Source organism: Mus musculus, chromosome 13 (genome assembly GCF_000001635.26).
Source record: "Mus musculus strain C57BL/6J chromosome 13, GRCm38.p6 C57BL/6J".
NCBI classification, from domain to species: Eukaryota; Metazoa; Chordata; class Mammalia; order Rodentia; family Muridae; genus Mus; species Mus musculus.
This window is the reverse complement of record NC_000079.6, coordinates 4,233,026-4,251,479: the sequence shown is the minus strand read 5'-3', so window position 1 is coordinate 4,251,479 and position 18,454 is coordinate 4,233,026. Positions and strand designations below refer to the sequence as shown.

The 18,454-nt window shown below is 37.8% G+C and overlaps 1 protein-coding gene and 1 pseudogene across 4 annotated transcripts; both read right to left on the bottom strand.

Moving 5' to 3' along the window:
- Positions 1–1,702: 1,702 nt before the first annotated feature.
- On the bottom strand, positions 1,703–2,745 carry Marcksl1-ps4 (MARCKS-like 1, pseudogene 4; annotated as a pseudogene). The gene has a single exon (NR_028405.1). The product of NR_028405.1 is annotated as an MARCKS-like 1, pseudogene 4 (transcript).
- Positions 2,746–3,118: 373 nt separating this feature from the next.
- On the bottom strand, positions 3,119–17,977 carry Akr1c19 (aldo-keto reductase family 1, member C19). Of its 3 annotated transcripts, none has more exons than XR_873094.2 (9): positions 17,626–17,977; positions 15,224–15,391; positions 14,328–14,444; positions 13,009–13,086; positions 12,390–12,512; positions 8,819–8,928; positions 6,093–8,553; positions 4,595–4,677; positions 3,119–3,402 (listed from the first exon to the last, which is right to left on the bottom strand). XR_873094.2 is itself a non-coding variant. In NM_001013785.3 (9 exons), the coding sequence occupies exons 1-9, from the start codon at positions 17,707–17,709 to the stop codon at positions 3,360–3,362; spliced, it is 972 nt and encodes a 323-aa protein (NP_001013807.2). In that variant the 5' UTR covers positions 17,710–17,740; the 3' UTR covers positions 3,121–3,359. The 3 variants fall into 3 exon arrangements, 1 of the variants encoding a protein (NP_001013807.2); XR_003950459.1 differs by having other exon boundaries at positions 6,179–8,553; NM_001013785.3 differs by having other exon boundaries at positions 3,121–3,402; positions 8,388–8,553; positions 17,626–17,740.
- Positions 17,978–18,454: the final 477 nt, after the last annotated feature.

Below are 18,454 nucleotides of genomic sequence, written 5' to 3'. Positions count from 1 at the left end.
TAAATGGAGAGAAATTCAAAGCATTTCCAGTAAAAGCAGTAATAAGACAAGGCTGTCCACTCTCTCTATTCACTATAATATTTGAAGTTTGAACTAGAGCAGTATGACAACTGAAGAAAACCAAAGGCTATATAAATGGAAGAGAAAGAAATCAGAGTATTATTATTTGAAGGTGATAAAACAGCATACATAAATGACCCTAAACATCTATCAGGGAATTCCTACACCTGATAAACACTTTCTGCAAAGTAGCTGGATACAAAATTAACTCACAAAAATCAAATAGCACTCCTATATAGAAATGATAAATGGGGTTCAGGTGTGGACAGGGGGCTGGGATTAAAAATGGAAATTGATGGGGGGCACTTATGAGGCTAGCTGGAGATCTGTGACTGAGAAGACTTCCTCTAGTTTATAGGGGTGACCCTAGCTGAGACTTCAAGCAGCGGCAAATGGGCAAATGCAGAGAGTGAAAAGGACAGTTCCAGTAGCCAGGTGGGACTTCTAGTGGAGGGAGGGGGACTCAAGAAAGAAAGAAAGACAACTTCAGACCAGTTTCCTTTAGAAACATTGACACAACAGTACTCAATACAATTTTTGCAAATCAAATCTAACATCACATTAAAAACATCACATCAAAATGATTTACCCTTGATCAAGTAGTCTTCAAGTAGTGATGGTTCTAAATCTATCAATGTAATCCACTATATAAACAAACAAACAAACAAAAAATACAGATAAAAAAATCATATGATCATCTCATTAGATGGTGAAATCTAACACCTTATCAGGTTAAAAGTCTTGGAGAGATCAAAGATACAAGGCACATACTTAAACAGAAGAAAAGCCAAAAACAGCAAGCCAATAGCCAACATCAAATTGAATGGAAACGTAGAGCAATTCCACTTAAATCAGGGACAAGGCAAGGCTACCTACTCCCTGTCTACTCAATACAGTGTGAAGTTCTAGCTAAAGCAAAAATACAACAAAAGATCAAGGGGTTAAAAATTGGAAAGGACAGCTATGCTAGGCTGGGCATCAGTAATAGTGTCAGGGTTTGGTGTCCACCAAGGGGATGGATCCCAAGGTGAAGGTGTCATTGGATGGCCTTTCCTGTAATCTTTGCTGTATTTTTATCTCAGTATTTCTTTTAGTCAGGAAGAATTATGGGTCAAAAATTTTGAAGCTAGCTTGGTGACCCCATTACTTCACTGAGAGCCCTGTCTGTTTACTGGATAGACATTTTGTTTCTACATTTGGGCATTTCAGCTAAGGTCATACCCATTGAGTCCTGGAAGCCTCTCACACCCCAGTTATCTGGGACTTTTGAAAGGTTCACCCCCAACTCCTTGAAGTTGCATATTTCCATTCATTCTCCTAGCCCTCTGGGCTTCTTGCTTGTCTTCTCCCATACCTGATTCTGCCCCCTTCCCTTGCCCCACCCTTTCCTACCTATACTGAGACAGATATAGATACTCATAGCCAACCATTGGGCTGAGGTCAGGGACTCCTATGGAAGAGTTAGGGGAAGGACTGAATGAGCTGAAGGGGATAGCAACCTCATACGAAGACCAACAGTGTCAATTAACCTTGACATGGTTAATGAAGCCTAGAACCTGAGACTAGGTAGTTCATGGGATCCAGGGAAAACTTAACTACTCTGCTAAAGCAACGTAGCAACAGAATGACTTATTTTTTTAAAAAAGGGACAACATTTATTCGTTTTCCAAATGTTACAGTCAATCCGGGTAGAAGAATGGTTTCAGCAGTTAGGAAAAAAAAAAAAAAAGGTACAAATCTGGGGTTAGGCCATTAAAAGTTATTTACAACAATGGGAGAGGAAAAAAAGAACAGCAAGAAGTTGTTTCACATTACAGACCTCCCTCCTGCTTGAAGCCTAACACTTGCTAATCAAGTCAGAGACATGGTTGATTTCACCAGCTGGCGGTTTGAGCTTGAGTAAGACATTTATAAAAACCCAGACAGGGGCCATGTCCTCCCCAGCCTGGGTGCCACTAGGCATAGCACAAGAAACTAAGAATCCAACAGGGAAAAGGCTAGACACTCAGGGTTTGAGAATGTAAGCCTCCACTTCTGGCTCAGGGGATTGCGGAGCAGGATAAACAAAATGAACTTGGAAAAGAATTGGAAACCCAGCAGTTGCCTTCTGCAGGGATGGGGCTCGGGAAGGAGGTAGGGACAGGAGCATTTCACATCACTAACCTAATTTGAGAAACCGTAAGGGACCATCTTCAACTGGCCTTAAGAGTGAGACCAAATGGCTAATGGGAGAATCCACAGGAGGGCGAAAAGGGAGCATGTCTGGGAGGGGGCAACAAGCCACTTCCTTTATGGGCACAGGAAGACAGCCAGGGCACAAGGTGCAGGCAGTGACCTCACAAGAACAGCACAGTTTTGCAGTTTAGAGATCACCCACCTGCCCCTACCCAGCTACTCATTCTGCTCAGCACTGGCAGGTGTGGGGCCACTCTCTGAGGGAGTGGATGGCTCTGCAGCCCGGGGCCCTGCCTCCTGTTCTGTGTCTCCTTCCTTTGAGGCAGCACTACCCGTGAACTGGGGCTCTTGGCTCTCAGGGGTGGCAGGAGCCTTCCCTTCTTGGGCAGTGCCCTCATCGCTGCAGGCACTGATTTCCCTCTGCTCCTGCTCTTCCTCTGTTGGTGAGGAGGCTGAGGAATCACCCCCACCCTCCTTCCGATTTCTCTTGAAGGACAGGTCACTCAATTTAACAACATATCACTATGCCCAAAGATCAGGGCCTTGTTCAACCCTCCTGTCACCTCTTTGGCCCCATACTGTTTCAGTAATGTCTCACTCCCCAATCCAGAACTCTGTTATTTAGATGCTATAAGGGAAGCCAGGCACCACTGGTCAGTCAAGAACTCTTCACCTTCCATACTAAGAACCATAGACTACATGCAATATGTCACAGGCCAGATGATCCCTCTCATAAATACCTGCTATAACTGCAACCTCCCTAGAGCCAAGAGTCTCCCCCCACTAATTCCCCTTAGGTTACCATTTCCTAAACTCTATCCCCAGAGTTCCACAGAAGTTACTTTTTGGTCTCAATCATTGAAAAGGAAACAAACAACCGACAATCCTGACCAAAGAAAGATCTTTATAACAAGTATTACAACAATGTCAAAGAATGATGAAAATGTAGTGACTTATGTTCCGGACTGGTGGACACAGCTCTGGCTGAAGGAGGGTTGTCAGGCGGCTCAGACTGAGCAGAAGTGACACATGCTGAATCTGCATCATCTGATATGTCACACACACCACAATCCTTATAAAGACACTTTGAGCTGTGCGTAGAAGTCATGACACAGGTCTCTACACTAAAATTCATCAGAAAAGGGATATTCTGGGTGACCCTCTCCACTAAAAAAGAAAAGAAAAATGTAAAACATTAATTCTTGGATTTATTTCTATGGTAACAAAAGCAGAAATCTATGATGTTATCATTAGACTTGACCACTTCATTTTCTAGCTCAATTGTGGAATATGCTATTTTTATTTTCATAAACGACTATGAAGGAAATCTTTTAAGAATATTATAACTGAATTTTTCATATTATTTTCCTTGCCAAGATCAGAATGATCTAGAGAGCTAGACATTCACAAAATGCTCCTTTCGTTTGGCTTCTTCAGTCAGTCTGTCAAAGCACAAAAGGCAAGATTGGGTCACATTTCAGTCAGTCAGGAAAAACATAAAGGGAATATCCTGTGCAGTGTGAGTCTGAACATTATTACAAGATATGTGGATAATGCAGCTTTTAGGTACTAATCTCTTTTCATTTAACTAACTCATTTGTTTTTATACACTACCTATTAAATACAACACATTCTGTTACATTCAGATAAAGAATGCCATTGATAAGATAGATATCTATGTCAAAAGAGCAAGGCTATCATATAATTTGCAGATCTTTATGCTTTATCACCATTACAAAACATAAATTGACAAAAATAATTACTTACTAAACTATTTAATAGGTGGCCAGAATTCCTGAGTGCTTGCCGCTCTCTGACTTGCCACTCTCTGACTTGCGTTGTATCTCATCATATTTTGTTTTATTAATTAAAAAACTCTTTTAGCAATGATACTGGATATACTCATCTTTGCAAACTATTTACCACTTTTAAACATTATTATACTCATTTCTGTTTTGAATTAATATCTCCACGAGTAAAAAGTGATTACATATCCCATGTTTGAATTTATTTGAAATACGTATAAACTATCAGATTATATAACCATGGCCTCAGTGGGAGAAGATGTGCCTAAACCCGCAAAGAAAAACATTTAATGACTATCAACTTAATCAATGAGGGAGTTTTTTTTTTCCAACTAAATATTTTCCCCTAGGTTTTATATCTCTTTCTTCATAAATTTTATCTTCAGTATTAACATATTTGTAATTCAGAAATGGGAAAAGCAATTGTTAAAATAACTGTACTAATGGCAGCTTTCAAGAAACTAAGGAAGTTTTTTGTTTCCGAACTAGCATTCACTGAAAAGGAAAAGACATAAATTAAAATAAATTGTGGCCTATTTTTCAGAGTGACTTACAATGGAGCAGGTGCATATCTTAAATTTCTGTCCAGGCTATCTAGGATTTTCATATCCTCTGAAGGCAGCTCAAATTCAAATACCTATTGAAAAATTAGAAACACTTTAGGACACTGCACACTTGCAAATCTTAAAAGCCAAGTGAATCACGTTTTATTCTGAAAGGCAATTTTTAATATACAAAAGGTCAAAAATATGAACGATATAAAGAAAGATACTCAAGTGGTCAATGGATGTCAGATAAAAGTTCAAGGAAATAATTTTTCACATATGTTGAGGCAGAACAATATAGATAAAATGACCTGCAGCAGATACAAGTTTGATTTTATTCAAAGACCATAGAGATTGTTTCCAAGCAAGCCAAAATAAATTTCCAAACCATATAATTAAAATATGTATGTGAATATAAGTAGCTTTCTATATCCCACATAATGAACTGTCAAAATATTAACAATTTTCTTTACAACACAATTTAATCCAAGAATTAGGAAGGTATTAATTTTATCAATTCCAAAGAACAAAGGATTTGACTTGTAGAGGATATTTTCCATAAAAATAAAATAAATTTTATTAATTTTTTTCTCTAAAAATAGGGATATATAAATGGAACAGAGGAAGGTAGGAAGAGAGGGAAGGAAAATGGAAGGGGGAAGGGAGAAGGATGAAGGTAGAGAGAGAGAAAAAGAGGGAAGAAAGGAGGGAAGAAGGGAGAGGAAAGAGCTTAAAATGTCAACAGTCTAACAACTGATCCATCTAGTAAAAATCAGTGAGTCAACTTTTCTTTAGATTTAAAAAACATCAAAAGAACTGAGAATAAATTATTAAGAGATAATAAATAGAGCCACTTTTCTATCAATAAACTTAACAATACCCACAAATTCCCTAATAGAAAAACAGTAAGAAAGTTATTTAAAATATATTTAAAAAGCCACCTAAAATTGAAATCTCCCACAATAGTTACATATTAAATTTCTCACTAATTCAAAACTTCAGGATTTCTCAACTGATGGACAAATTTAGTGCATACCTAAGGAATGAAAGATCTATCTAAACACTGAAAGATATAATCAAGGTAAACAATAGTAAATTATGGAAATCATATATACATACGCTTGAATTATCTGCTCAGAGAATCATATTTTTATTCTTAATTTAAAATATAATTATGTCATTTTGCCACCCCCTTTCTCGTCCTCTCTAGAAGTCTCATATGTCTCCCTGTTACTCTCTCTCATATTCATGTTCTCTTTTGTTCAATTATCACTACACATCTACACACCAATACACACACACTCACAAACACAGCCTGCTGAATCTACTTAGTTGTAACCTCCCCCCCTCAGCCTGAAACCTGGCTGCTCAGGTTTCACTGTTAGCGGGAAGAGAGCATGCGGTGGAGCCTGCCGCTCTATTGTTCTGCCACTCCCACTGCTGCTGTCTGCCACTCCCACTGCTGCTGCCTGCCGCCCTGCTGTTCCAGAGCCAAACACGTGGTCACCTGCAACTGGACTCCCAGGATGACTTGGCGGGAGTGGGCCCCTTCCCCTGCTTCATAACCCAGTGTCCGGAATAGTAAAATTGAACCTTGATCAGACGGTTGTCTTGGTTCCCTCTCTCTCGCGCCGCCTAGCTCCCTCTTCTCTTCCAGATTCCAGAATGCCTCCCAGGTTAGAACCCAGACATGTGAGCCGCTGGCCAGCCACAACACTTAGTGTTGCTTGTATATATGTGATTCAGTGTCTAACTAGTTGGTACTGAATGAGCAATTAAGGAGCTTATCCTAAGCAAGACATTCTTTTGCTCTTAGACTCTTAGAAAACGTTAATTGCCTCCAGCTCTCTGTCTAAGGATGCCCCTTCATGAGAGCTCTGCCCATCATGTAGGAGTGACTTTTGGTACTGTTCTCTTATCCAGGTCTTGTTTAAACATCCATACTGTTGAAGTAATTTGTCCTATTTTTAAATACAAGAAGGTAGATCAAAATGATTGTCACTTTGTTCAGCAAGACTGATATTCCAACATAATTTGAGAAAGGGTGAGCATAAATAAGACAGAGAAAATCCATGGATATAAGTATTCTTGCAGGCAACACCACATAGACATTTAGAAAATTACTTAAGTGTTTTTTGAATTTTTACTTTACATGACTTCATTAATTGTACTTCCATTAAAGAAGAGTTTGTAACACATCTGTAAACAAAAAAGGCATATAGCATTCTATTCTTAATGAAGAAAGAACATATTTAACCACAAAGTAAAGGAATAATCACAATAAAAAGAAGAGCTTTAGCTCATGAATATATATATTGAGTGAATGAATAAATATATGTATGAATGTATATGTTTATTCTTGTTTGCATGGGTGTGTGTGTGTGTGTGTGTGTGTGTGTGTGTGTGTGTGTGCAAACCTGAGGTTTTTATCAGGCTTCATCCTCTTAGCAATTGTACCTCATTTCCTAGGGGAGGGTCTCTCCATCAGATCAGAGCTCACCAATATGGCTATTTTCACCTGCCGGATTATTCTGGGGATCCCCTGTCTGCCGACAAGGCTGGAGATAGAGGAGAGCACCACATCCACTTGGAATCTTATAAGAGTTCTGGAGAATCAGTCCCATGGTTGCTAGGCAAGAGTTTTAGCACTGAGCTATCTCCCAGCTCTTAATGCTTTATAGCTTACATTAACCTCTACAAATTAGCAGGAGAAAATGATATAATAATAATTATTGGCCTAAGTTTAAAATCTTTGCAAATATCTACTCAGTGACTTGAAGGAGAACACGTGGAGAGGTGAAGCTTATGCCATTTGGCCACTGAATGAAAATTATTTGAAGTTAAAGAACATCAGAGACAAACTGAATCCTGAGGTAGATGGACCTCATCATCTTGCAAACATATACAACAGTTTTATGAACATATCTGAGTGAATCCCAGCTAGAGATATGCCTCTGTATTCAGGCCAAACTAAAAAAGAATTTAAGATCATGGACAAATGAACTAAATAAGACTCTTTATATTAAAGCTCTATGTTGGAACTTGTTCACTTTGCAACTACTTTAGGTAATAGTACAACATAGTTCTTGTAGTTGAAAATAAAAGATCATCTGCATAGGTAAGTCTTCAAGAAAATAATATGCACTTAGCTAGGGAAGCTAGAAAGAAATATAATCATATTAAAATGTGTGAGCACAGGCCTGGAGAGATGGCTTGGTAATTTAGAGCACTAACTGCTCTTTTTGGGCAAATTTGATCCCTAGTACCCACAGGGTTGCTCACGACCATCCACACCTCCAGTTCTGGGGTATATGATACCATTTTCTGGCCTCTGTGGGCACCAGGAATGTGTACGGTACATGTACATATATTCAGCCAAAAGATTTATACACATAAACTTAAAAATGAATAAACAAAATTAAGCAAAATATGTGACTATGCAGGCCAAGTACAAAATAAAGCATCAAAGATTGTCATATCAAAATATCTATCCAAACTTACACTCTCATTTCAGCAAGCAATAAAGAGATCCCTTGCAGAGGAGCTGTTCACAAGTGCATGGCTGACTTCACGCTGAATCCTAAATCTCTGTGCTCTCCCTAAAACTAATTCTATCAAGTTAACTTGACATTTGTGTTTAGTACAGAGCACTTCTGAATGCAAATGAAGTCTCATATGTGTAAGCAATGCTAAGAGATTGACTCAGAAAAGAAAAATGCCCTGAGAGATTTCAGAGAAGAAAATAGAGGAAAGATAGTGAGATAGCATGTAGGAGGCCAATGTCTGCAGCCTCTCTGGTCACCTGTATGTTCTCTTTTATCTCATTCTCTTTGTAACTCTGGGCAAGAACCACAATTCCACGTTGGAGATGATAGCGAAGGGCAATCTGAGCTGGACTTCGCTTGTGCTTTTTTGCCATGTCACAAAGAATTGGATCATTCAAGAGAACTGGAGAGCTTGGGTCTACCCTAGAAGAAAAGGCAGAAATCTTTAGCTTCAAAGGTTGAGAATCTTTAGGAGGCTTCTGAACTCATAGGGTACCCACTCAAAACTAGGGGTCTTCAAAGGAGTCCTTGGACCAGCAACATTTCCATCATTGAAGTCTCCTAAAAATGCAAATTCAGCCCTCTCTCTAAGCCAGTTCAAGCTGAGCTTCTGGAAACTGAGTTGATAGTACCAGAAAGACCTCAGCAGCACTGGTGTTTGAAGTAAACTCCCCATTGCCTTGCTTACCATCGCTTAGGTCGTTGAGATCCAAGAGCACAGTAGGCAACTAGAACAATGTCCTTTGACTTGCAGTAGTTCAACAGCTTCCTCTGGTTCAAGTAGAGATGGCATTCCACCTGTAGATGGGCAAACAAAGATATATGATTACATGAGATGCTAATGTTAATGTAACAGAGAAACATTAAAGGCAAGTACCTGAAAAAAAATGTAACATATTTAGATTATCAATATAATGTAATCTGTGTCTTTAAAACTTAATTTCTTGTCTATATTACTAATATAAAATAATTTTCCTGTGATAATCCAGTTCTATGAGCCACACCTTGGAGTTTAATTCTGTTTTGCAAATTACAAACAGAAAGCATAGTGTTGGCTTGAAGATGTTTCCAGAAATTGAGAAATTTAAATATAGGGAGATTCAGATTATGTAAGAGAACTATTGCAACGTCTCTAAACACAAATCTAACAATGTCTGAGAACATCTTCATTCTTGGGGGATCTTTCTAAGCTCTCTGAAGGTGAGAAAAATCAAAGAACCTGCTTTGAACAAGTTCATAAGAATATTGCAATAATAGCGTTAGGGACATTGTGCAGTGGCTTAAGATTTTTGCTGCCAAGCTAGAACTGAGTTTGCTCCATGAGACACACATATTATCTTCTGTTTTCCACATATGCACCATAACATATGTGTATACACACACACACACACACACACACACACACAAACACACATACAATCATGAGCACATTCACACAAATGTTACTTTAAAAATTAAGGAAAATACTTATATTCCTATGTTTTACATTTAATTTTTATTTACTATATCATTACATATCTTATATAGTATATGTCTTATTTTTATTAGAATTAAATATTTTATATTATTATAACTATAATTAAAATAACATACATAATAAATATAAAATGTATATTCAATATATATTACAAAAATAAATTTATTCTCATTTTACTTAATTAAAAAGTAATGAAAATTTTCTGAGGAACCACCAGACTGATTTCTGGAGTGGTTGAACTAGTTTGCAATCCCACTAGCAATTGAGGAGTGTTCCTCTTTCTCCACATCCTCATCAGCTTCTGCTGTCACCTAAGTTTTTGATCTTAGCCATTCTGAATGGTGTGAGGTGGAATTTCAGGGTTGTTTTGATTTGCATTTTCATGATGACTAAGGATGTTGAACATTTCTTTACATGCTTCTTGGCTATTCGATATTCCTCAGTTGAAAATTCTTTATTTAGCCCTGTACCCCATTTAAAATAGGGTTATTTGGTTCTCTGGAGTCTAACTTCTTGAGTTCTTTGTTGGATCTCAAGCCCTTTGGATACTAGCCCTCTATAGAATGTAGGATTGGAAATGATCTTTTCCCAATCTGTTGGTTGCCATTTTGTCCTATTAATAGGGTCCTTTGCCTTACAGAAGCCTTGCAATTTTATGAGATCTCATTTGTCTATTCTTGAACTTAGAGCATAAACCATTGGTGTTCTGTTTAGGAAAATTTCCCCTGTACCCATGTGTTTGAGGCTTTCCCCACTTTCTCCTCTATAAGTTTCAGTCCATCTGGTTTTATGTGGAGGTCCTTGAATCACTAGGACTTGAGCTTTGAACAAGGAGATAAGAATTGGTCGATTTGCATTTTTCTACATGCTTACCACCAGTTGAACCAGCACCATTTGTTAAAAATGCTGTCTTTTTTCCACTGTATGGTTTGTCAAATATCAAGTGAACACAGGTGTTTGGGTTTATTTCTGGGTCTTCAGTTCTATTCCATTGATCTTTCTCTTTGTCTCTGTACCTTTGAGTAGAAGGCTACTGATTTTTTTTTAGTTAATTTTATGTCCAGCCACTTTGCTGAAGTTGTTTAGCAGGTTTACAAGTTCTCTGGTGGAATTTTTGGGCTCATTTAAGTATACTATCATACCATCTTCAAATAGTGATATTTTGACTTCTTCCTTTCTAATTTGTATCCATTTGACCTCCTTTTGTTGTCTAATTGCTCTGGCTAGGACTTTGAGTACTACATTTAATAGGTAGGGAGAGAGTGGGCAGCCTTGTCTAGTCCCTGATTTTAGTTGGACTGCTTCAAATTTCTCTCCATTTAGTTTGATATTGGCTACTGGCTTGCTCCATATTGCTTTTATTATGTTTAGGTATGGACCTTGAATTCCTGATCTTTCTAAGACTTTTACCACGAAGGGATGTTGAATTTTGTCAAATGCTTTCTCAGCATCTAGTGAGATGATCATGTGTTTGTTTTTCTTTGAGTTTGTTTATATAGTGGAATATGTTGATGGATTTCCCTATATTGAGCAATCCCTGCATCCCTGGAATGAAGCCTACTTGATCATGATGAATGATTGTTTTGATGTATTCTTGGATTTGGTTAGCAAGAATTTTATTGAGTATTTTTGCATTGATATTCATAAGGGAAATTGGTCTGAAATTCTTTTCCTTTTTTGGGTCCTTGTGAGGTTTAGGAATAAGTGTAATTGTGGCTTCATAGGATGAATTGGGTAGTGTTCCTTCTGTTTCTATTTTGTGGAATAGTTTGAAGAGTATTGGCATTAGGTCTTCTTTGAATGTCTGATAGAATTCTGCACTAAACCCTGCTGGTCCTGGGCTTAAAAGCAACCATAATCCATCTGTTAACATTAGACTGATACTTTATGTAAAGCACTTCTATGTATAAGAACAATTGATTCTTGTCTGGATGAAGAAGCTACTTCACCATGGATAAAAAGAAACATGCATATAACTTTGCTACAGTTGGTGACAGACAAAGACACTTTTGTTTCTCAGACCATTTAAGATTATCAATTAAGAATTCAAACAAGTGTTATAGGAACATTCTCCATGACATTCTACTATTCATTGGTTTCAATTTTGTATTTTGGTTTTACATTGGAGGCAGTTTTAAAAACAGTGTTCAGTGTTTCCTATGTTCCTCATACTACTTCCCCGAAGAGTTAAGATGTTACATAATGAGATCACCAAGCAGCTAACCAAAACAGATGCAGAAAACCTCAGCCAAACATTAGACAGATCTTGTAAGTCTTGTCAAAGAGTTGAATGAAGTACTGAGGGACACTGAAGGGATAGGGACTCTACAGAATGACCAAAAATGGCACCTAACCTGGACTCTTGGTGCCTACCAGAGACTGAACCATCAACCAAAGAGCATACAAGGCCTGGAACTAGGCCCCCTGCAGATATGTAATGGATATGAAGCTTGGTATTCATGTGGCTCCCACAAAAAAGTAATGAAAAATACAATATATATATATATATATTGAGATATATTTTCCAGCTCAAGGATAAGTCTACTTTGATCCTTAAATGCTCCTACTGACATCTGCTTCCAGGAATACTTTAAATCTCCATATTTTAATAATCCACTATTTTATTTTAGAATCTCTAAGAATGTTTTGATACAGTGTCACTTATTTTATAATCTTCTTTCCATGAAAATAAGATGAATTAAAGAAGGGGCAACCAGACTGGAGGCATCAAACAGAAATAAGGAAGTGGATGTGAGGTAAAGAGGCACATGAGTGTTCTCACCTGGTTGCAAACAGGCTTGTATTTGAGCCCAGGCTTATTCAGAATTTTCTCCAGCTGCCTGCTATTAAAGTTGGACACACCAATGGACTTGACCAATCCTGCATCCTTACACTTCTCCATGGCCTAGGAATGAAGGAGTTGCAAAGAGTCATATTTATATCGAAATAAATAAATGCAAGATGGAGCTATTAAATGATGTGTCCACTCTGCACATATAGCTCATTAGCACGGCCCTTGCCACAGTGGGAAAGACCCTGAATTTGGTCATCATCACACTAACATTGAGAAACTTATCCTAGGGAGACACTGAATGATCCCTGACACTGAACATGACAAAACCAAAAGACTGAAGCTAACAGAGGAAGAAAGTGACAACCACGCAGTATCCCTGGGTCCTTGCTAAGAAGCAGTGATGTTCAAAGTGGGTATCACAGCAGAATCCAGTCATTCCTGTTGTCCTGAATACTCACTCCATTTCCCTCTGTCACATCATAGGAACTCCAATGACACATTCTGTAAACATAAAGAATGCCTACACCCAGAGGCACATTCCCATGTCCTTCTGTACCCTTGAGCTCCCTCCCTTACCTCCTCTGTTGTCCCTCTTCCAACTGCTCACCTCCCATGTGGCACATATATCCACTGTGTCAAATAATGTTTTTCCATGCTCATCTTCTGGAAACAGATCTTCCCCTGGCTGTAATAGAAATAGTCTCCATGATGGTCTGAGTAAATACAGTGTCTCATAGGAATAGCTTGAATTGGAGCACTAAATATTCATTAAGTGGAGCATCATGCTATGTATTTATATTTACAGATCAGTTTGCATGTGAAATTTTAAGCAGTATTCTTGGGTGCTTGAACTAGTCTCTTGTATATATCATGTAATTTTACATATCTATTATTATTATTATTATTATTATTAATTATTATTATGCAGTGTTCTCACAGATCTACCTTTGGCTTCCTAGCTGATATTTATTATTTTGTCATGTCTTATTGATACTTCTGTGTTGGGAGCCATTTTGCCTGCATCTGTGAAATTCTTCCTGTCAGGCAGAGTCAAGTCAGGCCAAGGTCTACTTGCAGATTTCCTTGACTGCTGACACATGGAACGATAAGAGGGCATACATTTGATATCCAAGGCTAGGGGCTGAATGTTCTGTTAATCTTGGAGGAAGGAGCATGGAGGAATAGGGAGGCCTCCAGATGAGAACAGATACCAAATTACACCAGCCATTGTATCTGTCGGCTTATGACATTGTATCCCACAGTACTATAAAGTATATAAAACGAAGAGAATTAAACTTGGGACTGCTGCAGTGCTGACTGAACAGCCCTCCCAATTTCTAGCCTTTGCCTCTGAGTCTCTTCTCTGGCATTTGTATAATCTTCACTTCCAGCTCAGAGGACTTCTCAACTTTCTACCAGATGGACCAGTAAATTTCTTCTGAGATATTTTTCTATCACTGAGAAACTCAGTAGTCATACAAACTTGATCTCCAGCAATAATGAAATTGAGTCATGACCTAGGCCAATCAGTTGTCTTTTTCTATCTGAGTTTATTTGGGCAAAAGGCAACTATATCCACTAAGGATGGTAAATTAGGGTTATATTCGAGACTAATTTTAATGATAGTAAACTCAAAGATGCTATAAGGAGGTAATAACCCAGAAACTTGAGCTGCCTCAATGCCACAAAGAAAAGCTGAATTAAATCCAAATATGTACTAATGCAAGATTAGTTTTAAATCTAAAATTCTAGCAATTACTTGGGCTTCCCATTTTACTATTTTGTGTATAATTACTTTGTATAGAATACAGAGCATAGCAATTGAGTTTACAGGAACATATAATATAAACTTATCTTGATCATTGTGGAAAATAATAGCCCCATGCTTGTCAAAGTTGATTAAGTCTGGTCATTTAAATTGCTTACCTTCATTTGCACGGGATAATGTATAAGATAGAGGTCAGCATAATCCAGCTGCAGGTTTTTCAAAGATTTCTCCAAGTTAGAGCGAACCAGCTCTGGCCTATGGAAAGTGCACCAAAGCTACTTACATGAAAGAATGGAAAAAATCCTGGATTAGTAAATCATTCACATATTGAGGCTTTATATTACATAACACTGGTGCATTTTGTACTATTTAGAAAGTACTAATAAATAAAATTTTCTTTATTTTATTTGTGGCTTCCATTAATGTGACATACACATGACCATCATTATAGGATGCTTTCAATCTTTCAAAACTGAAAGAAATTTTCTCAAAAGATAAAACTCCCATCAACTAATAATAATATTCAGCCTCTGGATTATATTGTAAAGAGATCAAAAACTAATTATTATTCTAATTATTCAAACATTTCTTCAATTAAAGAAGAATTGGAAGCTTACATCATTGAACACCATGTGAATATTCTAATCTGTGATGGACACAAGTACATTCACTTTAACCCATCTTTAATATGAAGGTTGCTTTTTACTGCTATTTGATATTTAAAGGTAAAAATTAGTTTTTTGGAATATAACAGATTAGAAAGCTATCTAGGAGATATAAAAGCCACAATTTCATTGTTTACCTGAACTCACTGCCCATGATAAAATATAATCGAGGCTTAGAAAAATGAAGAACTTTGAACTATGCATTAGTAGACAGTAGGAAGTCATAATCATTTTGTCTTTTCGTGCTGGAAATCATCTATGAATTATATGCAACTAAGAGTTCAACCTGAATGTATATTTTACCACCTAATGATCCAATCAAGTGAGTGTTTGCTTGCTTATATTACATTTCAACTAATCTGTACACCTAAGCACCATACACACAATACCTTTGTAGTGAGGAATATGTCTTCTCTTTTCACAAGGCCAGCTGCAATCTTGCTTCGAATAGCCTGCCCTACATGATTTTCAGTTTGGTACACATAAGCAGTATCAATATGGCGGAACCCAGCCTCTAGAGCTAAATGGATAGCCTCCAGTGGCTTATTTTCATTAACCTGGAGAAATAGCAAAGGGAAGTAGTTAAAGGCACAGAAGAGAGTGGCATAAATGGATCTGACTGTCAATTTCTTGAAGTTGAAGGAATTATATATTTCCAGGTCATTCTCATACAGCTTTAGTGCTTAATCTTGCCACTGAAATCTTGTCACCTGTAAGACAACAGAACCTACAACAGAAATTGTGGAGATCAAATACACAAGCGTTATTTCGGGAGAATCATCCTTTTCCTATATCTCAGGTTAGGTGAGCATTTGGGGTAGTAAGTGTCAAATTATTTTCCCTGGGTGTTTACTGGTAATCAATCACCAGAAGTTCATGACCTTTACATACCCACACAGCAATGGTCCATCAGCTGCATCAGAGCACCTGAAATAGATCTGACATTCAGCCAGTACTCTGGAAAAGTTTACAGGTCTGAGTATATAGGAATAGTCTTGTTATAATTTATGTAGTGGGGTCACAGCTACAACAGGAGAAGGGTGCTTGGATCAAAACAGAAAGGAATTCAAATTTGCTTCTGAATTATGTGTCTTCCTCTAGCAAAGACTCCTAGGAAATACTGAGTTATTTTCTGCATCAAAGTGTAACAATATATGAAAATATCATCTGTATAGACAGCTGGTTGTTCCTTATTTTGTAAGGGATTATTGATGTTGAGTTGCTGGCCATTACAATAAAAGTTACTTTGTTTAGTGAAGATATAACCTGACTTAAATTTAAAATTATTGCCTACTCTGCCAGATTTGAGTAATGTTGAGAACATTCATATGTTAAAAAATAGAGGATTCACAATTATATTAAAAACTTCAGAGCAGGATATGATACCCTACCATTAATACCAATGTTCCAGAAGCAGAGGAAAACATCTCTGTGAGTTCAAAGTCTGCCTGCTCTACATAGCAAATTCCAAGCCACCCTATCTCAAAACAAATAAAAAAGAAAGGAAGGAAGGAATAGATGACAGGAGAGAAAGTGAGAGAGGAAGAGAAAAAAGAATTTCTTTTCTCAATGAAAAGTGAAATGGTGATTGTCAGCACTGAGCCCAGAAACCTGCCCAGGTTGTCTTGCTGCAGGCCTACTCAGGCTGAGACTTCTGGACACTTGTTTTCTTTTTCTTTTTCTAAACAATATTTTGGATTAATTTCATGTATGAATGTTTTGCTCTCATGTAGGTCTGTGCATCATGTGCAGACAGTGCCTGTGGAGTCCCATGTTGGATTACTAGAATTGGAATTATTGATGGTTATAAACCACCATGGGACTGCTGGGAATCAAACCCTGGTCCCTGCAAGAGCAATAAATGCTCATAGCCATTGAACCAGCTCTCTAGCTCTGCTGCTTTCCCTTCTGCATGCCACGTTATCCTATAAAGTAACTATGTCTCACCATAGTTCTTCACTCTTGATCTTTGAATATTTATGAGAAGGTAAATTGCATTCAGGGCAGCTTGGTCATTGTTACTCCACAAATATCTTTGTAAATCTTAGAGATAAAAAATGTACACATTCAAAGTTAAAGGAATAATTCACTTATTTTAAAATTGTGAGACTTTAAGGAAGATTTTAAAATATGAAATTTCTTCAAGGTTTGCAAATTGCCCTGTTTGTTCACCTCACTTCAGAGAACCTTCTGGACAATGGTGTTCCACTCCTAAGGTACAGTAGCAAAGACCAGCTAGCATGTCACCATTACCATTTATACCAGCATCACATTGCAGTGTCCCCTCAGTCCCCACAATTGAGAGTTGTAAGTGGAGGCTTTACTTAACTCAAGTGCAGCATTTACTGTGAATTTTACTGAGAGCTTCTCTACATAGAACTGTGATAGTCCTTAGACATTTATACAAACATTCAACATGCTGATTTTTCTAAGTCTTGTATTATTTAATAGGGAGAAAATACCTGAAATACATAGCTAAACAGAGGAACCTCTCTTCTTTCCTCTGCCATTACCATAGAATCAAGGAAGCTGATGGTGTTGTGGACTGGTAACTGATTCTTCTAGCAAGCCAAGACCAGTTATTGAAATTATTGGTAAGTGATGATGTAATTAGACCTTGATACAGAGCAAAGTCAAACTATCTTCTATCCTTTACAGTAGTCTAGAGAAACAGAACCAGTTGAGTCCCACTGAGTCACATAGCAAGTGAGTGACTTGATGGCTTCATCTCCTCCACCCACCCTCAGTCCATTTTCTTTTGACCCATTCACCGCAGCACCACTGTTCTTACCTCTTCTGGTTTGTAGGTGCCAAAGCCCAGCGCAGGGATGAAGTTGCCATCATTCAGTTTCACACATTGCTGTTTGGAACTCATTGCTTATCACTCTTCTGACTAAGCAAGTTCTGCTGCTCCTGCACCCTTCGTGGAACAGTCAATCAGCTTCCTGGCTAATGGATAACCAAAGGCACAACCCCCTCTAATGTCTAAGCAGTGTTGTTATCTGATTAATGATTAAACAGCACTTACACCTGTCTAATGGTTACCCAGTGACATTACCTGTTTAATGATTGACCAATACCAAAGGGAAGGTAGGAATTTAAAGAACTGCTTTTACCTGTGACTTGGTATCATTCAGATAATGGTACCAAGATAAAAGATAATTCTGTAGTGAATCATGATTTTTAAATTAAATTTCTCTTTATGACATATAAATTACTGTCAGCTGTTCCAAGCGGTTAAGGGACAATCACTGGTTGTTTTCTAGATAGAAACCTTGTGGTGATGGGGATATCTCAAGTCTCCCCTTGTCTCAAGCTCAGCAGCACTTTAAGTTCTTATGCACAAAAATTGAGCAAGCAGTCTAGCTTGAGTTTCAGCAAACAAGGAAGTTTAGACTTCAGAATAAAAGCAGACCAAGGGGGGCAACAGTGGTCTTGACTCTGACAGGCACAGTCTTCTCTCTCTCTGTTGTCTCTTACCTATATTTCCCTCAGTGTGGGCACTTTTAGAAAAGGGGTCTATATCTCTTGAAAGACTATTTTATCCCAAATTCAGTGTAATAAATGAGGAATAGAATCTAGATTAACCCCAAAGTTGAAATGCTCACTAAAATAAAAGT

What these genes read in the sequence shown, in the direction of transcription:
- Akr1c19 (NM_001013785.3), bottom strand. Translation starts at nt 17,709, where the DNA reads ATGAGTTCCAAACAGCAATGTGTGAAACTGAATGATGGCAACTTCATC. An exon ending in ATTATCCCGTGCAAATGAAG is followed by an intron (nt 13,087 to 14,327) that starts GTAAGCAATTTA and finishes TTTCTATTACAG; the next exon opens with CCAGGGGAAGATCTGTTTCC. An exon ending in AGATATGCACCTGCTCCATT is followed by an intron (nt 3,403 to 4,594) that starts GTAAGTCACTCT and finishes TTTCTTTTTTAG; the next exon opens with TGGAGAGGGTCACCCAGAAT.